General features: G+C 40.9%; 1 protein-coding gene across 1 annotated transcript in view; it reads right to left on the reverse strand.

Moving 5' to 3' along the window:
- Positions 1-7,845: 7,845 nt before the first annotated feature.
- The window catches only part of DBX2 (developing brain homeobox 2), a 22,397-nt gene continuing 3,922 nt past the window's right edge, over positions 7,846-26,320 (reverse strand). The window contains exons 2-3 of the mRNA XM_005881720.2: positions 16,426-16,613; positions 7,846-10,404 (exon numbers count right to left, since the gene is read on the reverse strand). Coding sequence (XP_005881782.1) covers positions 10,078-10,404; positions 16,426-16,613 — 515 coding nt within the window. The 3' untranslated portion in view covers positions 7,846-10,077. The remainder of the gene's footprint in view (positions 10,405-16,425; positions 16,614-26,320) is intronic.

The following is a 26,320-nucleotide window of genomic DNA, read 5'->3' on the forward strand; positions in this document are numbered from 1 at the left end:
AAGAAAGAAAGAAAGAAAGAAAGAAAGAAAGAAAGAAAGAAAGAAAGAAAGCTCACTTCATTGGATAAACCCCTCCAGGTTCACGGTCTCTCCCCCACTTCCCTTCACAACAAAACTGCTTCAGACTTTTTCTATACTTAACCCTGTCTGCTTTCACACTCTTTATTCTCTCTTCAACCCTTTACAGTCTGGTTTTCACTCCCTACCATTCCAGTTAAGGCTGCTTTTGTCAAATTCAAAGAACTTTTCTCTGTTCTATCTTACCTCTCAGCAGCATTCCAGGAGGCATTTAATCTTCTCATTCTTGTAATAATCTTCTCTTCACTTCCTGACACAACACATTGCTTTTCCTCGTACCTCACCGCTTATTCCTTCCCACTCTCTTCTGCAAACTCAGTTTGTTGGTGTTCCTCAGAGTCACCCCAGGGCCCTCTTCTCCTCTTTCCTCTCTACACTTTTTATTATTCAATGTGCTCAATAATTTTAAAATAGTTTGAGGTGACTCCCAAATCAATACCTTCAATATGGATGTCTTCTCTCAAGCCCAGATACCCTTACCCATTTTTCACCAACGTGCAGCTGAGTGACTGATCAGTTTAACGAGTCCAAAATTATATTTCTAATTCAAACTCCTTCCTCACACTTCACCACGTTAGTGATGCCTTCATTGTTCATCTTATTGCTTAACCCAGGAGTCTCAGAATCTTCATGACCCCTTCATTGCCCCCACACACTCAGACTGGGACAGTGTAGACACCTCAATTCACCTAATCGAGCGCATTTTGGGGATGTGGGAGGAACCTGGAGTCCCCGGAGGAAACCCACAGATGTGGGGGAACCTGCAAATTCCACACAAACAGTGGCCCTGGGACTGTCCAGGAAGCATTTTTTTTTCTTTTCAATGTTACAACACAAAGGATATTTAATGAAATGAGTTATTCAAGGACCTGCTGCAATTACACAAGAGGGGAGCGAGGAGGAAAGTGTCCAGCTGACTCCCACGTTGCTGCAACTGGTTGTCTTATTTTGCAATTTATTGAAAGAAGGAACTACTAGTGAATACTTGAGGTGAAAGAAGAGCTCATACTTAACTTCTTGCACCCAATTTCTATTGCAAAATTTTTATTGAATTTATTAGGGTAACATTCGTTAATACAATTATACAGGTTTCAGTTGTACAATTCTATAATACAGCATCTGAATATTGTATTGTATATGAACTGTTTATTAGAAGGAAAACAGAAAAATGGAAGGGATTTGAGGTGTACATTAAAAAGGAAGAACAGACATAATAAATTCAGGAAGAATTCAAAATACAATGTGAATTGGCATCAAGAAAAACAATACCTCAACTGACAGCGATTTCAATACGAGTCCCACCTACCTGCAATCGGTCTTGGAACCACATGGTCCTAGATTCTAGGCAAAATGGCTCCAGGGGTTAAGGCATTCTTTCCCTTCTACACAATTGCTCACCTAAGGACTTAAGCTCTAACGGCCCTGTGGTCTAGAAATAGGAATAGCTGTTCTGACTAAGCTCTAGGAGAGTTCACCATTATAATTAAGAATTTATTCTGAAAGGTATCGTAGGAGTAATCTAACAAAAATCATATCACATATGAGGAACCAAGTTGTTAAGAGGCTACATAAAAGGCCACCAAGCACAGTTATTGTATTCTGAGGTGATATTTATAAGCCTGGGGGGAAAGAAAAAAAAAAGACAGAAGAGCTCATTTGAATCTGAGATGCCTGTGAGACAGCCATGTCAAAATGTCTGGCTTTTAATTTTAAAAGTAATATGATTTACAGATTATTTGCAAAATAAAGAACAAGGAAAAGAAAGCAAACATCATCTTTAACCCCAACTCAGAGACAGCTACAGTTAATATAGGGGTGTATAGCCTTGCCTCTAAACCTGTACACACACACACACACACACACACACAAATACACAATTTTTGGCTATTAACATATTGTTTAATCATCTAATTTTACCTTTAACAATGAATCATGACCATTTTTATAGTTCACCATTCATCTACAAAATTATTTTCAATAGCTGCATAGGGCTTCATTATATAAATTTGCTAAAATTGATTTAACAAATCTCCTCTTGTTATCAAAAACAAATTATGAGAGAACTTTTAGGGCAGTGAAATTACTCTGTCTGATACTATAATGGTGGATACATGCCATTATACATTTTTCAAAGTCCATAGAATGTACAACAGCAAAAGTGAACCCTAATGTAAACTATGAACTTTAGGTGACAATGATGTATCAATGTAAGTACTTCAATTCTAACAAAGATATCACTTTGGTGCTAGATGTTGCTAGAGAGGAAGGCTGTGTGTATGTGGAGCAGAGAGCATATAAATTTTGCTGTGAACCTAAAACTGCTTTAAAAAAGTAAAGCCTAATAGGTTATGATGACCATCCTATTATATAAAACTATTGGCACATTTCTATTTCCTTAAGGTAATTCCAGTAAACAGAATTGTCTGGTTAAGGAGTAGGCTCATTTACCACCTTGTGTGTGCTATCAATTTTCCTCCAGAAAGTTTTTGATAACTTACACTCCAATTAATTGAGTTCTTTTTTATCCCTGATTCAAAATTGCTCATATTGTGTTTCACTACACACCTCCATTTACCCTATCCCCAAAATAGTGCTGTAAAAGCATTATTAAATGTTTCTATCAACAACATCCCTATTTGCTTAACCACAATGTAGTACCAAGTCCATTGGGTCTTTTGATTACCAACTAACTGCATCTCTGAGAAAATGTATACCATGCTAATTTGTCTTTATTTAAAATTTCAAAGAAATTCCCACATGGATCCCAGATGTCAACCATTTGATGTAAGAAGGTGTTTCCTCATTATACAAATATGGTATGTGTCCAAAATATTGACATTGTTTAGTTTATGAATCAGTTAAAATAACTATATCACAAAAAACAATGGCTCATGTGTGAGTCATAAATTAAACAATGCCAATTTCTTGATGTGCACCACATTTGTATAATAAGGAAACACCTTCTTGGATTAAATGTTCAACATCTGGAATCCATGTGAAAGCTTTAAAAAATTAGTCCTTTATTTTCTTAAATTTTCCCGGTGTAGAAAGAAATCCTAAAAGTAGGCAGTTTTTACAAAACTTCCTCTGCTCCAAATAGTCTTGCAAGTTGTACAAAAGCTTAAGCCAAAGCAATATAAGTCAAATTCCATTACAGGGAATGCAAACAGAAGTGTTTTGTTTTTGTTTATTCTAGATGTTTTGCTATGATATTGTAGAATACAGTTATAGTGGGTTGAATAGTAGTTCCCAAAAAAGTATGTGCATATCCTAACTCCCAGAACCTCTGATTGTGACCTTATTTGAAAAAAGGGGCCTTTGCAGATGCAAGTAAGTTAAGGATTTTGAGTGTGATCATCCTGGACTTAGAGTCAGCTTTAAATCCAATGACAGGTGATCTTAGAGAAAGGCAAAGGGAAATTTGTGACAAGATACATAGGAAAGAAGACCATATAAAGTCAAAGGTAGAGATTGGAGTCACACAGCCCAAGCCAAAGAACTTGTAGAGCCACCAAAACCTGGAAGAGGCACTTTCTTAAAGTCTGCAGAGGGGCCATGGCTGGGCTAATATTTTGAATTTGGACTTTTGACCTCCACAAATATGAAAAAATACATTTCTGTCATTTTCAGCCACACAGTTTGTGGTAATCTGTTATGTCAGCCCTAGGAAACTACAATGAAAACTCATACTAATACAATTAGATATATATCATGAATTAATTATATCACTATGTTTTATTAGACTTTGACATGGCTGATTTTTCTGCTTTTGATTAGAATCAAGCACTTGTTGGTTCTGCTTTGTGTTTAAATAACATTAAAGGCTCCCTTTTAATGTTGGAATGTTCTGATCCCCAAAACTCTCCCCATAATATCAAAAGTTGTTCAAGCAACTTTGAGAGAATATGCATAGAGATGTGACATCTGAGGGAGTCTAGACTAAAAAGACAAAGCAGCGATACCATCTCCATCTTCAAATGGTGGCATGCCCATTAGTTTGCTTGACTTCTGCACATGTTGTGGACAAGAATACATACTTGGAAAAGCTAAATCAAGGGGGCAGGCAGAGAATAATCAAAGAACTTGTATACATACTAGAGGCCTGGTGCACGAAATTTGTGTGTGTGGGGGGGTCCCTCAGCCCGGCCTGCACCCTCTTCAATCTGGGACCCCTCGGGGGATATCCAACTGCCTCTCAAAATCCAGGACCGCTGGCTCCTAACTGCTTACCTGCCTGCCTGCCTGATCACCCCTAACCCCTCTGCCTGCCTGCCTGATTGCCCCTAACTGCTCCCCTGCTGGCCTGATTGCCCCTAACCGCCTCTGCCTCGTCCCGCACCCAGGACCCAGGATTCCCTCCCTCTGGCTGGCCACAGGCACCCAGGACCCAGGCCAACTTTGCCTGGGCCGGCCGCAGCCACATGGGACTGTGGGCAGGTGGCTTCGCCCGGACTGCAGCCACAGGTGCCCAGGACTGCGAGGCGGGTGGCTTGTCCCTCTCCCGGGCCGTAGGCACAAGTGCAGCCGCTGGCGCCTGGGACCATGGGGCAGCGGCTTGTCCCTCTCCCGGGCCACAGCCTGGCTGGTCCCCATTCCTCTCTCCCCAGTGTTGAGTGTCTGAGCAGTTCTGGCATGAGGGCGCAAGGGCGTGAGGGCGGGATGACCATTTGCATATTAGTTCTTTATTATATAGGATATGCATCATCCATGGACACAGACTAAAGTGCAGTGAAGGCATGGGGGGGGGTGGGAGAGTGGGAGCCTGGTGAATGGGGTCAACAATAAAGATAAATTTTTAAAAATGACTGTAAAGCACAATTAAAGAGAGGTAGAATATTGCCCTACATTAGTATGTTTGCTGCTGGCTATGTACTGAAATCCAAGTGTGTCCGCTCCCTTGGATTTTGAATTAATGGGCTGTTTTGATCAACTTTACAGTGATCTTTTGGAAGAGGCTCTCCATTTGGTATGCTTGGTACTCCTTGATATTCAACGCCACTGAGAGTATAAGCCCAAGTTCCCTCAATTTTCATAGCTTTATGTTTGCTGAGATTTTATTGAGTTAAAAGAAATAATAAGCATCAGATTGTTATTCTTCAGTACATTTTATGGTACAGGAGCCCATGATCATTCTTTCCATGACCTCCCACTTCCTGACCTCATCCCCTGGTCCACCTCAAGAAGTGAAGGAGTAACAATGGAATATTATGCAACCATCACAAACAGTTTCAAAGAATTTTTAATGGCATGGGAAAATGTTCTCTGTATAAAGTTAAGTTTAAAAAAGCAGGACAATTTGTTTAGACACACATATTTACATATGCATACATTCAAAAGTGAAAATTTTTCACAATAGCGCTAAATTGATTATCTCCAAGTGGCAGAATTACACATACATTTTTCTTTGTTAGCTATTTTCAGGTGTGTTTCTTTATAATGGGCATGTATAATTTTTATAACCAAAATAGTAATGTAATGGAACCCAACTAAACCTGGAAGCTAACAACCATCTTTGTGGGGCTAGTGCTATGTCCTTAAGGTAGTTAATTGTGGTATTAAACAAGGTTGTTTATTTCAGAAATGGTTTATAAAATATATAAATTAATTCTGCAAAAATTTCCCTGTATATTCAAGAATACTCATCATCCTTATATCCCCCTACTTGTGTTATTTACCTTTACTTCAGTAAAGTGCACTATGAACAAAAGAAAGTTATTGAATTCTTCCCTCAGACTCTTCCTGACTCCTCTTTTGACCAATGTAGCTGAATGGAGGAGGGATAGCATAGAACTCCATCAATGCAAAGCAGCTTGTATTTTTCTGAATAGTGGAGTTCTTAACCCTATCACGACCACCACCACCACTGTAAATGAAGAAATGGGTGTTTGGGAGGATGTTATATTATTTTTTGCCCCAAATTTACTGGTTCCAGTCACCCATGGCATGGAACAGTTCAAATGTTGTTTGACAAGAAGACTAGATTATAAGTTCCTTGAGTGGAAGAACCATGCTGTCCCTCATTTGGTTACAGAGAGCCTAGGACAATGCCCAATAAGTGTTGAAGTCCAGAAAGAAAAAAAATATATTTGTGGATTTCAGATGACTACAGAGGCAATATCTAACACAAAGCTTATGAACAAAATGTAATGAGCTTTGTTGCATTAAAAGGCCAGCAGATACAGATGATGTATTATAGAATTGTATACTTGAAACCTATATGTTATTAACCAATGTCACTCCAATAAATTCAATTTAAAAAAAAAAGGCTAGCAGACCTTGATAAAATCACTGCTCATCAAGGGATGAGTGGTGGAGCACGCTGGGAAGTATGTACATTTTAAAAGGATGCCTCAACATACACATGATGTATTATAGAATTGTATACCTAAAACTTTTATGGTGTTATTAGCCAATGTTATCCCCAATAAATTTAATTTAAAAATAAAATAAAAGGATGCATCAGAATGGGGAATGAGGGAAGCCAGAAGGAACATGTATGGTTTGGACAAGCATATTTAGTTGTGATTTTATATTTTAAAAGTGGAAAAAAATTATATGCATAATGATCCTCAGGGGTAGAGAGGGAGGTGTGGATGTTGAAGAGTACGTATGAAATATATGTCCAAATCTGAGCACATACTCAAAATTGATTGGAAGGTGTGGCCTGTTCATGCATCTGGATTTTTAAAGTTTAAGAATCATTGGCCTAAATAACTAGGTTCCCCACTCAAACCACCTCATTACTGAGAAAAGAATTGCCTTTTAAACATCAGTAATTGTGGTGTTCTCTGTCTTCACATCCAGTGTTCATTCCGTACCTGCTTACAGACTTCCAGCCCTTTATATTTAGCTTTATAAAGTAGTCACCTTGATAGATGCTAGAGGATGGTGCTCACCATTTTGTCCTTCTCATCTGCTTAAGATCCATTTCACAATTTCCTTAAAAAATTTTTAAATACTTTTGCCTCCAGGCTTCTATGGTCCTGGTGCTCACTAGAGCAGTATTTGTCTGGGAAGCAACAAATACACTAATGTGTGATCACATGGAGAAAAGGACAGCATGTAGATAAGAGAGGAAAATACACCTGTAAGTACACTGTAGGCGAATGGAGGGCTAGCAGAGCACAAGGTAAGAGAGAAGGGAGACCCTTGTCAATTAGAATATCAAGCTCTGCAGTTCTTTCCCACAACTCAGGTAAGTGAAGGCCAAGTTAAAGGTATAGCGGGCATATGTATGTGTACCATGTGTATATGCTTGTGTTTCCTAGGTATGCCTAATATATTCATCCAAAGAGTACTTTTCCTAAACCTAACACATTCCAAAGTGGAAACCAATTAGAAGATTTATTTGTATATTCAAATATCAAGCCAATCTTACAAAAAGAAACCTCTGCTGAGTCTGAGCATGGGGTAAAACCTGGGGGAAGATCACTTAAGTACCATTAGCCTCCTTCTAAAACATGGGTAATCAATGGCCATGACAGTTTCTCTCACTTGGTTTTCCCAGTATTCTCAATAGAAATGGACTGTAGGTAAGTACTTATTAGCAATGAGTGATTTAAAAAAATTTCCATTTTATGCTCCTATGGAGTTAATCTCTATAGAGCAGTGGTTCTCAACCTGTGAGTCGCGACCCCTTTGGGGTCGAACGACCCTTTCACAGGGGTCGCCTAAGACCATCGGAAAGCACATATATAATTGCATATTGTTTTTGTGATTAATCACTATGCTTTAATTATGTTCAATTTGTAACAATGAAATTGGGGGTCACCACAACATGAGGAACTGTATTAAAGGGTAGCAGCATTAGGAAGGTTGAGAACCAATGCTTTAAAATGAATAGAGAAGAGAATACTGGAGGAAAACCATTCCCCAAATAAGAGCTTGTAAAGTACAATGTGGTTCTGAATTTTTAAAATAAATTTCACTACAATCCTCAAAATGTTACGTCTTACAATGCATCCCACAGTGGTATGCACCCCCACGTAGTTGGTAAGATTTCAAGATTTGAAACTTCAGGGTCCAAATTTCAATTATTAACCTCATGACCATGGGCAATCACCCTAACCACATTGCCTCATGCCTCTGTCTGGGCAATAGGAATCCTGATAGTAATAGTGCCTACTCATACGGTTATTGTCATGAGTTAACCCACCCTAAAGGCATAGCACATAGAAAGGACCCATTAAATGTAAATGAGGTTAACATCAAATAAAGAAAAGAAACCACACTATAAATCATTTTCAGGGTGATTGCTTCATAAGTTATATAAATGTCTGATCACTATGTTGTACACCTGAAACTAATAACTTAAAAATGAAGAGCATTTTAATTTAAAAATGTACTTTGTTGTCAGAAGATCTCTGCCTCTACTTCCCACAAAGAGGCACTGAGAAGCTTCTTCTGAGATGAGTTTTAAATAAAAGATCTTGTGATAAAGACACAAGCTAGCATACACCAATTCAAATTCCATTCATAGAAAATAATTTCCTGATGCTGACTAAAGCTATTATCTTCTGAAATATTACCTTTTCTTTTCTTGTACTGTTTTATTTTTCAATTACAGCTGTATTCAACATTATATTAGTTTCAGGTGTACAACATAGTGAAATACTCTTTTCTAAACCTTCCAAGTCTATAGTTAAAAACATAAGCAAATTAGAAGCCACTCTCTTTATGCAGCTTTCTCACTAACAAGATGCCACATCACGAACTTCTAATACTGTTTTTTGTCTGCAGATTAATAATAACCTAGTTCAAACCATATCATTTCCTTTTCTCTGCCTCATTTCCTTCAAAGTAAAACATAATTTTTTCTTGGACCTGGAATAAAAATTCTAGATTAACTAAGCAAATCGTTACCAGAAAGGCAATTTTATAATAATACTATTTCAGGGTACTTCAGAAACATAAAACATCTGTATGGTGTTTGTTAATACATAAAAATAACCTAATATATATAGTCTATACCACCTAAGTGGAAAAATCAAGTCTATACGTAGAAGTGCAAAGAGAAATCACTATAGATTCCTTCAATATTGTGTTCTGAAGTCCAATTGGAACATTTAAAAAACTGTGACACTTCTTGAAGTCTTGGCTGGAGGTCACAAATAGCTTGGCACAGATGGTTTGTTTGGCCAACACACTATTTTAAAAAACTCAAATATCTTTAGGTGGGTCATGACCCCCCCCCCTTTTTTTTTAAATCTGACAGGCCCTTAGAGGCATTTTACTTTGCAAACCCTGATTAAGGCCCATCCTTAGAGAAAAGAGCTCAGAAGATAATCATTGGTTAAATGGGTACCTCCCTCACTGATGGCCTGATAAAAACCAGAGACTTGGAAATTAAGAATACTAATAGGTACATTCAGAAATTCTTCTAGTTTGCTTGTTGGATTAATTTTAAACATACACTTTCAATGTATGTATCCAGCAGTGGCTCATTTGATTGGGAATGCTGAGTTGTTAAAACTCATTTACAGCTGGTTCCTGAATGAAACTAGAAAATAGAGAAATTTTAAAAACATGTTCTGATGATATACAAATTTGGACTAAAATCCAACTTTTATAGTATTTTTTTAAAAATTAATAACATTTGGTCAATGGTTGGTTTTTCTTCATGTAAAAGGAGATGAATTTGCTCAATGCAGTATTTAAAGAGGAACTGGTGTTTCTACTAATGTATTTTAATGACTATTTATATACATATACACATAGAGACACATCATATATATACACATATTTAGACTGAGCCAACTACCACTCTCATTTTTCACTTTCATCATAGTTTCTGGGAGATTCTATTCCACTTACAAATTAAGTCTGAGTCTTAAGACCCAAATAACAGAACACTGGAAAAAGTTTCCTAAAGCATTAGTTCCTGCATCACTCCAACGGTGTTAGGTTTTAGGCACTGATGAGGCACAAGCTAGTTGGCTTTAGAGTCCAAACATTATGAGTTAAGTGTTCTTTTAAATTAACGTGAAGGAACGCTTCCATTCAGACGGTAAGTACGCCCTTGTCTCCAGCTTCTTCTTCAGAACACAAATATAAGGCACTTCGCAGTGAATTGGCTTCTGGGGGCTGTGCCCCCGAACTCTCCTGGATTAGTCTTTCTGGAGGTTCTGGGAAATTCTCCCTCCACCTGGGACTCGAGTGCTGTTGGGAGCTGTCCCAGAGGGAAGGACACGGAGAAGGGAAGCCCAGAGCGGAGCGTGAGAGGGGGTCCTCCTGAAGGCCTACTTCTTGGGCACACCTGTTGGAAAGCACTTCCTTTTCTTTGGAATTCCGCCACTTCATCCTTCTGTTCTGAAACCAAATTTTCACCTATTGATAAGATAATTGGATAAATATTCACTTATTCAACATTCATTCACTTCAGCATTTGACACTATTCATTTCTCCTATTGGCCCTTCTACAGACTATTTTATCATGACAGCCAGCCTAGCAAAATCCTTGTGGCTTTTGACTTGGGCTTCTCCAAAAATAACTGAGAAAGTACTTTAGTACAATATCCCCACATATACTTAAAAAGCAAGACAACTGTGGTAAATTAGTTACATCATATGAGTCCAATATCTTTCAAGACTGATTTAACTCTCTCCAATATTTTAAATCATTTAGTTTGTGCTAAATTATTTATTCAAAGGAAATGTTATCTACTGGTAATAGCATTTGAGTGTTTATTTTGTACCAGGTCAGGCCATGCACTCTACATGGGTTACGGAATTTGATCCTCAGAATGTCTTCAAGAAGTCCTCATTAGCATGCAAGAACACTGAGGCTCAAAGCGATAAATAGTTCCAGGTCACACGGTGCTTACACTAGAATACACGACTGTCCCGTTCTAGTGCCCAGACTCATAAGCATTTGGATCTCAACAGGAACTTTTGGTGACTACATTAAGAATATATTTTACGCCGAAACCGGTTTGGCTCAGTGGATAGAGCGTCGGCCTGCGGACTGAAAGGTCCCAGGTTTGATTCCGGTCAAGGGCATGTACCTTGGTTGCGGGCACATCCCCAGTAGGGGGTGTGCAGGAGGCAGCTGATTGATGTTTCTCTCTCATGGATGTTTCTAACTCTTTATCTCTCTCCCTTCCTCTCTGTAAAAAATCAATAAAATATATTTTTTAAAAAAAGAATATATTTTACAATGTTTTGATAAACTTCAGGCATTACACAGTTTCCAAGTTTGATTACTCCCAGAATTTATCAAACTGGAATAATTAGGCTCAATAGATAACAATTGATTGTAATTAACCTAAAAGTACTTATGATTGTGGTTTCTAATTTGAGCCATACCTTCCGACCACCCTATGGGAGTCTCTTTTTTCTATGAACCCCCCCTCTTTACCTATAGGGTAGCCAACTGTGCCTGAGCAAAAAAGATCAAGATTGGGGAACAAGTGAAGATGGTGAAGGGGAATAAGAGGTATAAACTTCCAGCTATAAAGTAAATAAGCCATTTTGAATGTACAGCACAGGGAATATAATCAATAATATTGCAATAACTTTGCATGGTGACAACTGGTTACTAGACTTATTGTGGTGATCACATAGTAAAATATGTGTCAAATCACTATGTTGTACACCTGAAACTAATATTGTATGCCACTTATAATTTAAAAAACAAACATGGACTCAAAGAGATATCTGTATACCTATGTTCTTAGCAGCATTATTCACAAAAGCCAAAAATGGAAGAAATCCAGGTATCCATTGATGAATGGATTAACAAAATGTAGTATATACATACAATAAAATATTACTGTATGTATAAAAAAAATAAGAAAGTTCTGATATGTACTACCATAGGAATAGGAATGAACCTGGAAGACATTATGCTACATGAAATAAGCCAGTCATAAAAGGACAAATATAGTATGATTCCACTCATATAACTTACCTAGAGTAGTCAAATTCATAGAGACATCAAGTAAAATGGTGCTTGTCAGGGGCTTGGGGGTGGGAGGAATGGGGAGACGTTGTTTAATGGGTACAGAGTTTCAGTTTTGCAAGATGAAAAGAGTTCTAGAGGTGAATGTAAGTGATAGTTGCACAACAGTGTGAATGTTCTTAATGCCACTGAATTGTACATTTAAAAAAGTTAAAGTGGTAAACTTTATGATATGTATATTTTAACCACAAAAAACAACACCACAAACTTGGAGGGATTTTTGCAACAGCTATAACAGAAAAATGTTACTAACCATAATATTCCAAAATTTTGATTAACAGCCAGAATAATTGCTACATATCAGTGAAAAGAAAATATGATAGAAAAAAAAATGGTTTGGCCATGAAAAGGCCAATTCAAAGATTTAAAATAGCCAGGAAAATGACTAAAAGACCCTCAAGTTCTGGTAATTAGGAAAATTTTTAAAACGTCATTGCCAATGAAGTTGGCAATGATGTTTTAAAAATTATAAATAGCGGAAGATTTGCAAAAAGAAACTGTTATTAAGAGTGCAAATATAATTCAGTATTTTGATACAATAATATATTTGGAAAGGAATTCTTTAATCTATCACAATTTAAAATGTACATACACTTTAACATATAAATTCCAATCTTAGTTCCCTATCTTACAGAAATATTTTAAAAGTGCATGAAGATATGCAATAGTGAAACTTAGAAGTAACTTAAAGTTGAGAATGGCTAATGGAGGGGAGGGGAACATCTGTAGTACTTTCAACAATAAAGATAAATAAAATAAAACAAAAGCTGAGAATGCCTAAATGAATTATGGTATATCTCTGCAACTGTTTGTATGAGATACTAAAAAATAATGAAGTAAACCTGTACGTATGACATTGGCAGGATGCATCCCGTGACACTGAATGGGGAGAAAAAGCAAAGTGCCAAACAACAGGCATTGTCAGCAGCACTTTTTATAATGGCCAGAAACTGGGAACAATCCAAGTGCCCACCATTAGAATGAATGAACTGGTATATCATGTGATGATGCACAGCAATGAAAACTAATGAACTCCTGCTACACGCCACAACACAAATGAATCTCACAAACATAACGTTACATAAAAGCAGCCATGAACCAAAGAATATGTGCTGAATGATTCTATTTACAGGCAAATTTGATCTGTGCAGTTAGATGTTAGGCTGGTGGAAGGAACAGGTAGTGACTGGGAGGCGATAGGCCAGAGGTTACTGGCCCAGGTAATGTTCTACTGTGAGATCTGTGTGCTGGTTATACAGGTGGCTTATATTGTCCTTCAGAAAAAGTCAAATTATCTGCATAGTATCATCCCCTTTTTATTTAAAAATGTACATACACCATTCTAGGTGTCAGCGTCTTCCTTTGTAAACTAGCAATAATAAAAGCAGCTGTCTCATAGAGTCATTGGCAGGATAACGACATCAAATATAAGGGCACGTGGTAGTCATTATGCAATGTTAGTGCATATACAACACACATACAAATTTATTTATTTTTAAACACATGACATGTCATGCCTGGTTTGGCTCGGTGGATAGAGCGTCGACTTGCGGACCGACGGGTCCCAGGTTCGGTACCGGTCAGGTCAAGGGTACACGCCTGGGTTGCGGGCTTGATCCCCAGTGGGGGGCATGCAGGAGGCAGCTGATCAGTGATTCTCTCTCATCATTGATGTTTCTATCTCTCTCTCCCTCTTCCTTCCTCTCTAAAATCAATAAAAATATATATTAAAACAAAACAAAACACATGACATGTCAATAAACTCAAACAAGAGCCATTTAGAAATGACAGTAGTAACCAAGGAGTTGGATTGTTAGGGGAGTAGATGAGTTTTCATTTCTAACTTTTCCAATTTCTCTTTTGTTTGAATTTACCATAGAAATGCCATGTATTAAATGTGTAATTAGGTGTATATGCAAGTAACAAAATGTTAAATTACTTCTGAGATGTTCACCAAATTCAGTAAAATAAAAAGCATTCATCCCTGAGGTACTTGAATTTTAAAAACAATGTAGTCAATTGTGTAAAACTATGTGCTTATGGATGGGAACTGGAAGATAACAACAGTTTGTCTTCTTGAATGGAGAGACTATGCTCATCCCGCATAAAAAGTTCTTTGCTGTGCTTGCTGCATTCTTTTTTCCGAGTCAATTTTTGAAAAGACCATATGTATTGTCAGAGATTTTCACCCCTTCTCAGAGCACCATCAGATCAAACCTAGCTACTTTTTAAAATATATATTTTTATTGATTTCAGAGAGATAGAAACATCAATGATGAGAGAGAATCATTGACTGACTGCCTCCTGCATGCCCCCTACTGGGGATTGAGCCCGCATCCCTGGCATGTGCCCTGGAATCAAACCTGGGACCCTTCAGTCTGCAGCTCTAGCCACTGAGCCAAACCAGCTAGGGCAGGGGTCCTCAAACTTTTTAAACAGGGGGCCAGTTCACTGTCCCTCAGACCGTTGGAGGGCCAGACTATAGTTCTAAAAAAAACTATGGACAAATTCCTATGTACACTGCACATATCTTTTTTTGAAGTAAAAAAACAAAACGGGAACAAATACAATATTTGTATTTGCATGTGGCCCTCGGGCCGTAGTTTGAGGACCCCTGAGCTAGGGCAAACCTAGCCACTTTTGATACCTACTTCAAGTTCCTATTCAACCAGAGGTCCCTGACCTCCCAAACCTGCACATTTTCTCCCCTCTGATTCTGGAGCTTCTTATCTATACCAATGGGATGCAGGCCAGGCCTACTCACCCCTCTGTGTTCCTCACTCAAGCCCCACAATTCCTCTGAGGCTCAGACAGTTCCATCACTAACTCCCCATGTGTATGCAGACCAGCCATCCAGCTGTCCTTTCCAGAGATGGGAATTACCACGAGGCTCTAGAGATACAACCCTGAGGACCACTGATCGCGCTCCTTTATTTGGCAGTATATCTAACCTACCAGATGATGTCTCCCACACTATCGTCTTACATTGTTAAGGAGCTTCTGCTTTGTTTTCCCAGTTGGTTGTATGAATTCCTAGTTGGGGGTGGGGAGAGGGGAGGGTGGGAGTGGTGTATCTAAATCAGTACTTAAGGATATCCCCTCTTACTGCTTACCTAGCACAATGTCTTGCACACAGTAGACCATCAAGACATAGCTACTGATTTATCTGTCATGTACCCAAAATTCCTGTGACATAGAAAGAATTTCTACATTGCCCCCTGTTTTTTAAGTTAGAGCCTGAGGTACAGAGCAGTTAGTTAAGGTTAATGAACTCATCAGTACCACACAATGAGCAAAACACAGACTGGCTGATGTAGGCCAATGACCCTCTACCACACCACATACTGCTTCCTAGGACGAGAAAGAGTTGGGGTGGGGAGGGGGAAACAAACAGATCACTTCCCTGAGGAAAGCAAGCAGGGTTAAGGAGAATTTCATCCAAAGATAACTGGTTGAAATAAAAGCCAAAGTTAGCAACCAGGTCATCTGTATCAAAGGAAGAACAGAGCAGAGCCTCTGCTAGCTCTTCAATGCCTTTATGCTGATTTAAAAAATTCATGTGGATGTAGCCCTGCACCAGGAAAGCCAGCTTGGAAAGCAGAGTACCAGTCACTGCCATCCCCCTTAGCCAAGTGCCCTGGGCAGTGAACACCCTTCACAGCTGCACACAGTGGCTCTAGGAGAATGCAAACTCCAGAGTCAGGTTGCCTGGGGTGGGGCTTTGGCTCTCTGTTTACTTCTCCACATTTCCTCACCTATCAAATGTGGATGATTATAGTGCTTAATTTCATATGGTGATAAGGTAAATGCTAGTGTCTTGTTTATAATTAGCAGGCCAATCTTTAAATGGAGTATTCTGTGCCTCCCAAAAGGCCACAAAGACTCATCCAAAATTATATAAAACATCAATGTGCAAGAAAGGTTTGCAAGTGTTGCAGATTTGAAATTGCTTAACTATACTTGACATAAACCCAAAGTACAAAATAATGAAATCTATTAAGAGTTACTTATGAGTCACTCATTCATACCTTGGTTTTGGATTAAAAATTAAGAAAAAGACAGGAAACTTGGTTCCTGCTTTTGTAGGGAATTAAGTAGCCTGCTTTTCTAAAAGCAGAGCAAACAATTTAATGATGTAATGCCACATCCATAGCATTTACATTTATTTGGGAAGAATTAACGAGGCAAAAACCTAGACCTCTGGGCAAATGGACCCATTTCCAAATAGGAATTGTGACCTATATTTGCACCCACTAAAAAACTTATGAAAATCATTTCAATAATGCTTCAGGGTCCAGCCTGGTACCACAAGTATTTGCCACATGGATGGCTCCCATCGTATTCACTCAGAAACCAGGAGCGGTGGCCATCTTCCTGCTCCTCAGTACCTGTGATTCCTTTAGTCCCAAGTTGATGGCAAGTTTCTTCCGGTCTATTTTGCTGATATATTTCTGCTTCTGAAACATTTTCTCCAGAGCCTTTCTCTGGTCCTCAGAAAAGACGGCTCTTCTTAAAATGCCCCTCCGAGCTTTGGAGTTCGAGTCCTGTGCCAGGAGAGGCAGAACACTCTCCTCATCTAGAGATGGAAAAAGATGCAAAGCCCAGTTAGCGTTATCGGAGAAGCCTGCGTCTTTCCAGTCACTGTGCTCCTTGTCAGTACGGTGGCCAGGTTCCCTCGTCTCTGAGCTCTGCACGCTTAGAGCAGGGCTCCTTTCCCAAGTGTTGGTCATGAACTCTGTTGAGACTCTGATCAAGGCTCTTTGCCCGCCTCTGGGGAAAAAGAACCTATGCTTTCCCTCCCGACTTTGTGTGCCACGTCAGAAAGTCCCCGGGCCCAGGTAACAAAGCTCCCATGCAGAACAAGAAACAGGTGGTTTAAACACTTCATGTTTCTCTACTTCTTCATTTACTCATTCATTTATTCTCTCCAGAAACTTTTCAACACCGACCATATGCCAGGCACTCTGTTCAATGCTATACCCTGAGAAAGAAGACAGATATGTCTTATCCCACTCATTACCTGTGAAATCTAGTGAAAGGCATTGATGAACTAGCAGCACAAGTATAAAATACGCGGAAGGAGGGTACCTTAAGAGCACAAAACAAGGGGTCTGATCTTACCCCGGGATGTCGGAGAACGATTGTAAAAGTCCGAGAACGGTTCATCTGAGAAGGGAGGTTTGGAAAACTCCCAATCACAGCCACCACCACAAGCTGCAGTTCAGTTGATCACCAACTCCATCAGGTCTGAGACTTTTACTACCTTTTCTGCCTTCCTGTGGCTAGCATAACACTAGTTCCCACCCTATGAGAGTCTCATTTATCATTTATTCATTCATTCATTCATTCATTCATCTTCCCAGCTGTGGTAGGCAGAATAATGATCTCCCCCAAAATGCCCATGTTCTAATCCCCATAACTTATGAATATGTTACATGACATGGCAAGGGGGAATGAATGTTACAGATAGAATTATGTAAGTTGCTAATCAGATGATCTTGAGATTGGGAGAGTATCCTGGAATATCCAGGTGATCCCAAGATAATTACAAGAAGAGGAAGACAAAAAAAAAAAATAGAGACAGATTTGAAGGTGCTACACTTCTTGCTTTGAAGATGGAGGAGGATGCGGCCAAGAAATACAGGCAGCCACTGGGAACTGGGAAAGGCAAGGGAACAGGTTCTTTCTCCCCTAGAGCCTCCAGGAGGAATGCCGTCCTGCCAGCCCCGTGATTTTAGTCCAGTGAGACCATTTCAGGCTCCAAACTTCCAAACCTGTAAGGTAATATGTTTGTATTGCTTTAAGATGCTAGGTTTGTGAAAATGTGTTACAGTAGCAAGAAGACACTACTAATACACTGGGTATCAGACTCCCTGGGCTAATTGCTGAGGAAACCAGACAACTACCACATGGTCCCGGCCCTCAAGGAGCTCACTCACCCTCTTGAGGGAGGACTGACACATGACCATCACTCCAGAAACACGCACCAGGCAAGCAGGACTCTAGTTTACAGCTGTAGCTGGTACACATTTTGGTGGTTCATAATTATTTTTTTCTAAATAAACAAGTGAATGAGTAGACACTGCATATAGACTTAAGTACTAGAATAGAATGATCTGTAAGAGCTATGGCATCACAAAGGAGGAAATGGTGAGTTCAGAGAAAATAGTTAGGTTGAGCCAAGTCTAAAAGAACGAACCAGTTCAAAAGAGAAAGCACCAAGGCCAATCCAGGCAGAGTGGCTGGCACATCTAAAAGCACTATGCCCAAGGGAATCAAGTCTGTCCAAGGACGAGTAAGCAGGCTGCAAGGCTGGGGAGGGGCCTGAAGCAGGGAGTGCAAGCTGACAACCATATCCAGCCTGCAGGTGGGCGTTGCTTGGTGTTACAGTGTTAAGGTTTCTGATTTAATTGTCCACATGTAATAACCGGGAGGTTTCATGTAAATTACAGGTTTCCAGCATCCCTTCAAAGGGCACCACACTGGGCTCTCTCTCCCACAAAGCTAATGGCTGCCAGAGTGAGCAGCAGGTGCTCCATCTAAAGGCCCCTGGTTTGCCATAGCCTCACCTAGCTTGCATTTTACCTGCCAGGCTCTGGAAGGCATTTGGACCTCTAGCATAGGGATTATGGAATGGAATTGGGCCAGATCATAGAGGACTACAAGAGTCTGGGACATTATCCAATAGGCAGTGAAGATCTAATACTTACTCTGTTTGAAGCCACTGACATGCATTATTTCATTTACTAGAGCCCCGGTGCACGAAATTTGTGCATGGGTAGGGTCCCTAGGCCTGGCCGGCGATCAGGGACGATCGGGGCCTTCCAGCTGCTGGCTGAGACCTTCCTTAGTTCCACGCCACCCCCCGGTGGTCAGCGCACATCACAGCGAGCAGTCGAACTCCCGGTCGGTCGAACTCCCAAGGGGACAATTTGCATATTAGCCTTTTATTATATAGGATACCTCCCAACCAATCAATGCTATGAATGCTACTATCATTCTCCCCATTTTATAGATAAATAAAATGAAGCTTAGGTAACTTAAGTAACTTTATCCGAGATCACATGGGCTGGGGCTTCAAACCCAGAAAGACCAATTCCAAAACAAAGGCCCCTAACCCTACACAATACTCACACATTCTGACATATATTTTAGAAAGAGAATGCCAATAAATAAATAAATCTGGTTAATTCTACATCTGTAATAAGATAGCTTCCTTTCTTATTTGTCTAAAAGGCTGCAAACATCTCCCAGCAAGTCCCTCAGTCCAGGGTTACCCCTCATTCTGGTTCATCCTCATGTTTCAAGAAGAACCACTGGCCTCTCCCTCTTTCCTTTGAGCTCTGTAACATTCACATCTCCTTAGGAATGTCACAGCCCTGGGATAGAACACACCCAATTCCTTACAAAGTCTACTTTTATTGATACCCACCCCATCCATGCATCCTCTCAGAGGGTCTTAGTCAACTCTCCATTTATAGAACCACCTATTTTGGCCTGTCTCATGCCAATGTCACATCTTGAATTCAGGTTTTAACAACTGTATTCACTATTTCTTTATCAGAGATTTAATGAGTTTTACGAAATATTGGTCAATAATAAAAAATATTCTAAACAGCTCAATATGTCCCTCTTTTTCTAAGTGCTTTTCTTCCCTGAACTTGCCTCGGTACAGAGACCTTGGGGTTGGCCCTTGTGCATGATTTCAGAGCACAGAGGTATCTGGGGGGAAAATGTCTCTCTAGGAAGCCTCAGGACAAAGGACTTGGGAGGTCTGAACTCCAAACTGGGTTTGGATCTCAGCACTTAGCAGTGTGACTTGGAGCAAGTTAGTCTCTTTCAGCTCCTCTTATAGGGTTGCTCTAAGGATTTGATGAAACAGCACAAGAAAATTTCAGTGCCAATCCCACAGCAAAAATCCCACAAATCTATTTGTTCCCCTTGTTGGATATCTTTGGATTTTTATAAGAATCACATGCCACAGACATCCTCTGTACAGATGAAGTGTTCAGAGCAGTTAAGGTCCAATGCTACCCAGGGGACACAGCTCAGCTGGTAACAAGGCTTTCAGAATCCCAATGCTCGGATCCTTCCTCTGCCCACCCTGCTTCTCTCCTCAGGCGTGCTGGGTCAAAACTTGGAAGGAAAGAACATGCGTAAACACAGCCAGCGCTCCTGTCTGTGGCCACAGGCCCTGCACCCTGTCCTGATGATCGGACTGCGAGCCTGACTACAGGGCATGTCCTGTGCAGCCTGCTCACTGTGCGCCCTGCTCACGTGATTTTTGATTCTGGCATTCTTGGCTTGTAAATATATCCAATCTATCATTATGGGAGCCGTATATATTAAAACTTAGAGACAGAAACCAAAATGTTCAAAGGGAAAGTACATTATGCTATATCCACTCGGTGAAATGTTAAAGAATCATTAAAGATGAGGACTTTGAAGATCAGACAGCAGCAAAGATATATACTATGCTTACAACTAAGCAAAACGCAGAGGAAAAATACTGAAAAGGCAAAAATAATCACTAAGACAGGCTACGGTTGGAGAGTTGTGGACAAATAATTCATCTCCACTCTACATTTGAAGTCTGGTTCTATTTTCTAAAGAAAACAGCAAATGATCAAGCAATCTTCGGGGAAATAAACTGGCAGAGTGGTTGAGTTGCTGCTGAGGGGCAACTGATGATGAATCCAATCCATCCTTCGGGTGCTCACAGTTGAAGGAAATAAACTGGCAGAGTGGTTGAGTTGCTGCTGCTGATGAATCCAATCCATCCTTCGGGTGCTCACAGTTGATAAGAAGAGGTCCAAGGAGAACACAGGCAGCCGCAGCACCGCGAGATAAACACCCACAGACCACAGCAGCGACAGCATTCAGACCACCAGATAAGAAGCCACTGAGTCTCGGAGGCCAACGGAGTAAGTCCTGTGAGAAGAGCAGCCAGAACAGCACCTCCCCTTGCTGGCCATCTAGACAAAGCAGGCAGCGCAGACACGTGAGTGGGGCGAGGACAAGTGTGAAACATGGTGGATCTAGGAAGCTCGCCCAGCCCGGTGTCTCCAGATTGCAGGGTATGACTGGGGAGACACAGGGGATAAACTGGGAAGGTAGCTTAGGGCCAGGTTATAACTTACACAGGGAGAGCCTTTCAAGGAGGACCTGACCAATTTAGCATTTTAAAAAGGCCAATATTTTCTGAGTTTATAAAACTTTTTATATCTATGTAGAAATGCAAAACAAATGTATGGACCTATATGGCTAGTTTTTTAAAAAAATCTATATATATTTTTCTAAGTAGAGGTTTTTATAAGTAGAAGTCATTATTCTACTCATTTAGCCCCTTCTTCACCAAGATCTATCTGTTTAAATAAAATAATGGAGTAACACATTTAAATGCCCCTAAAACAGAAACCCATAGGTTTTTCTTAATGAATTACTTTTAAGCCAAGAGAAAGGAAATCCCCATCAAGGGAATCTACAAATAAGTTACACGTACTAACATTTTGGGGGTCATGGATCCAAACCAGACCTCATTCTCTGAAAAAAAAAGACCTGGAGTGGTTTGAAGGCCAAAGGGCTAACTCCTGGGTCGAGCCCTTAGCTTTCAGTGTCCATAACAAACACGAATACAGCCAATGACCACGCAAAAACTATGGTAAAGATAAAGAATATCACATTCTTCCTTTCATTGCTAGTTGCCTGGTTAATGCACACATCATGCCTGTGTTCACACAGCGATGTGCCTCGGGTCCCACAAGAAGCTGCGCTACCACCAATGCTCCTTCCCCTGTTGGACCCATGAGGATTTTATCAGCTCTCTCTGGATCTAAGCATTGACACACTGATGCACCTACAGTGTTTTCAAACTTTCTAAAACTACGAATATGTGCTCACATTTATACGTGCAAAACAAACATGGGCTTCAAGAACTTGGTGACACAAAAATCTCTCAGAAGCTACTGAAAACTTATAAGCAACAAATACCTCCGATTATTCCTGAGTTCATGACAAATGTCCGACTGGTATGGAAACTTCCAGGTGACAAAAAATAAATATGTAAATGAATAATCTATACTAAAAATAGCCTAGGTGGCATCACGCCCTCACGCATCATGCCCTAACGTCGTCACATGATGGCCGTCACAAGATGGCCATCACAAGATGGCTGTGCACACAGCGAAGGTGGGGCCCAGCGGCCACTCGTGTGGTGAGGCCTGGGAGTCCCGTGGTTCCGCGCTGCACGGAGGAGGCCGGTCCCGGTGTCTCCGCCACCTCACACAAAGGAGGCAGGTACTGGAGAAGGTCATGGCAGGGGAGGGCAGTTGGGGGCGATCAGGCCGGCAGGGGAGCAGTTAGGTATCAATCAGGCTGGCAGGGGAGCGGTTAGGGGGCAATCAGGCTGGCAGGCAGAAGCAGTTAGGGGCAATCAGGCAGAAAGGCAGGCAAGCGGTTAGAAGCCAGCAGTCCCGGATTGTGAGAGGGATGTCCGACTGCCGGTTTAGGCCTGATCCTGCAGGGGTCCCAGATTGGAGAGGGTGCAGGCCGGGCTGAGAGACACCCCCCTCCCATGCACGAATTTCATGCACCAGGCCTCTAGTATAAAAATAAACAAATGCAGAGTTTAAGGCATGGAGTAGAAAAGAGGCATTAAAAACCAGGGCCACCAATTCAAGGTGCTACATAAAGACTCTGGGATATCATTATGATGATTATATTCTAATGCAGCTTCCATATATATCTGGGGCTCAACATGTGCTAATATATGTGCTAACTACACGCAGCATGTCATGTAATCTTTACAACAATCACCAGGGTTATATATTATCACCCGTTTTCCACAGGAAAAAACTCGGGCAATTGAGGTCACACATCAAAGCAGAGTGAGGCCAATCATTGCTCCTTAAAATTATACTGAAGACTGTGGACATTATGGGTGGGCATGGAAGGAAGTCAGGAGGTGGGGAAGAGTCAAATTAAAATGGCAGAATGACCTGTTGGAAAAGTTTTCAAAGACATGATTCCCTGCCCTAATGGGTTTGGCTCAGTGGCTAGAGCATCGGCCTGTGGTCTGAAGGGTCCCAGGTTCGATTCTGGTCAAGGGCATGTACCTTAGTTGCAGGCACATCCCCAGCAGGGGGTGTGCAGGAGGCAGCTGATCGATGTTTCTCTCTCATCGATGTTTCTAACTCTCTATCCCTCTCCCTTCCTCTCTGTAAAAAATTAATAAAATATTTTTTTTTAAAAAAAGACATGATTCCCTAGATCCTGAGATGACCTCCACACACCATCATCCCCCGGAATCCCCGTGTGTAATGTGCCTAGTGAAGGGCACTGCAAATGGAGGTGCACTGTGGTGAGTGATATTGTTTGGGGGTGGAGTGGGGGGGAGGAGAGCAATAGAGAGACACAGCATTAGATAAACTAGTGGAAACCTCTGCCTCTCCCTTTGCTTTTACCTCCAAAAAACATGTCTGAACTCTGAAGTCAGGCATTGCTATTTACAACAGCCAACAAGCTTAGGGAACAAGAGGGCACCCGGTAGGTCGCTTTCTAGACATCAGCCCAAGGGCACAGAAGTGTAGCTCTGCCCTGGCTGTTACCCCTGCAACCCAACATAGCCCCTCCCAGGAACAGTGTACAGGGACTTCGTGTGCTGTTTAGACTCACTTGACTCACTGGCATCTCTGGATTATTGATCCCATGTGGGGCAACTTCCTTTGTCCTATATCCTTTCACCTTATTGCTTCCGGAAGCCCTGTGAAGGGTTTTGGACCGTTCATGTCTTTGCTCCATTCTAAGTACCTGGGCCCTGCCATGGCACTGGCCTTGTTTCCTGTTCTCCTCTACCCCCAGTCTGAGCTACCTTGGGATCACAGCAACCCAAAAAGTGCTATATGATGGCCACTGCTCGTAAGCTATACTGTTTCAGGTTTTCTTTCTGAGTTTACACAGGCTTTCTGTATTAAAGACTCAGTGATGACCCAATACCCTCGTGACTTTAAGGAAAGTTATAGCACACATCTATGAAGCAACAACGAATCTACACTACTTGAGGATTTTAGTAAAAAAAATATAAAAACCCTGGCCTGTTTGCCTCAGTGATTAAGAGCATCAGCCTGCGGATCAAGGGGTCATGGGTTTGATTCTCATGTCAATGTTTCTCTCCCCCCCTCTCTCTCTCTCTCTCTCCCCCCCCTCCTTCCTCCCTTCCACTCTCTCTAAAAATCAATGGAAAAAATATCCTCCAGTGAGGATTAAATGTGTGTGTGTGTCGTGATGATGGTGATGATGATGATTATTTCAGGATAGCTCATCAGAGATTACCAACCAACGTTTCAGAAGCACATCCCTTCATCCTTCTATACAGATTCAATAGTAGCTTCTCAGAGCTCAGAGAGACAGATCATTTGTTTAATGCAGGCCTCTCCACCAGGGCAGCTAGGATGCCAGTGTGTGTGTGTTTGTGGTGGTGATGATGATTTCAGGATAGCTCATCAGAGACTACCAACCAACGTTTCAGAAGCACATCCCTTCATCCTTCTATACAGATTCAATAGTAGCTTCTCAGAGCTCAAAGAGACAGATCATTTGTTTAATGCAGGCCTCTCCACCAGGGCAGCTAGGATGCCAATGGCCCATTAACTATTTCTTCAAACGTAAGTTATTTTGAACCATGAGTCTGCATGTCTCCTTCCTAGAGTTGCTTTCCTCCAACTCCAACATAGAGTGGTACTTCTCTGTGGACTCATCTTTGCAACAACACTTGAACAGTTGTAGTTCCGTTCACCTGCCTGTCAGGGTTTCCTCATTTTCTCTCCCGTGAAGAGCTTCCTGGCCCTTCTTATTTTCAACTGTGGAGTATGCATGTGCATGTTATGTAAATCTCGTGGATTTGAGGTCTAGAGAGAAAAGATACAGCATTTTCCTAGCCCACCCTATTTAAACTGGAAGTTACCTTCCAATCTCTATATACCTAGTATTTGGGAATGCTATATAATAATATTTCATTATCACACAGTTTGATTTTCTAAAAAATGTTCCCTTATATTCAGCCCAAATTCAATTTCCATTAAATTCTACTCACTTAATCCCAAATCTTTCCTTTATATCTGTAATAAATACAATATATCTAACTTAAAGATAACTTCATATTCTATTGTTTCTCTTCTCCAGACCAAACATACTCAATTGCTTTAAAAAATTCCTGACCAGGCATATAGCTCTTTCACCATTTTAGTTGCTGACTACCTCCTGACCTGGTTTTTATATGCAAATCTGTTCCATGTGCCTTGTAACGTGGACCTGCAGAACCGAATAGATGTAAGCAATCTGACCATTACAGAGTCCAACAGGACTATTATCTCCCTTTGTTCTGGATAGTCTACTTCCAAAAGCACAATCCAACATCCCCACATCATTCTGTAGACACACACCTAGCTATAAGTACAACCCTCCCCTACTTTGTTCTATCCGCCCAATTATCTCGCTCCCCTGTTCTGTATTTGTGCATTAGTTGGGGAAATCTAAAATCGGGACTTTTATTCACTGCCCTGTTAGATTTTATGTTCAGGCAAGGGCTATAGACAAGGTCAAGAACAAGCATACTATACTACTAACTAGTTCCCCTCCCACATACCCCCCCCCCCAATACTTATGAACATTTAGGGAGAAGAGAACTCCATTTCAGGAACATTACTCATATGCTTTCACTGCCTCTGTAGAAACGCTGAATAGAGCCATCAACTTGGAAAATCTATTGTCTTTGAGTCTCTGTCTCCTTTAAACATTCCTCCTGGTTGACCGAGTGTCATTTATCCATGGAGCACCCGTCCCGTCACTACCAAGAAGTCAAAACCTACATTCAACTTATTGCACAAACTCAATTATGTTCTCAACAAAATAATTAGGCTTCCTTCTCTATTTGAACACAATGTTGCATCCCTCTGAAGATATCAGAGTGCTAAAGAGAAATCTTTACAAAAGAAATTTTTATGCAGCCTTGAATGGACTTCCACAGGTGTTGTCAGGTTCCGCAGCCACTCCAGCTTTGAGCACAGCCACATCAGGTGGCAAGGATACTAACCAGAGCCTGGCCAGGTGGCTCAATTGGCTGAAGCGTGGTCTCATACACCAAAAGCTTGTGGTTCGATTCCCAGTCTGGGTACGTACCTAGGTTGTGCGTTGGATCCTGGGTCAGAGTGAATAAGGGAGGCAGCTGATGGATGTTTCTCTCTCACATCAATGTTTCTCTCTCTCTCTCTCTCTCTCTCTCTCTCT

Source organism: Myotis brandtii, unplaced genomic scaffold, assembly GCF_000412655.1.
Source record: "Myotis brandtii unplaced genomic scaffold, ASM41265v1 scaffold686, whole genome shotgun sequence".
NCBI lineage: Eukaryota > Metazoa > Chordata > Mammalia > Chiroptera > Vespertilionidae > Myotis > Myotis brandtii.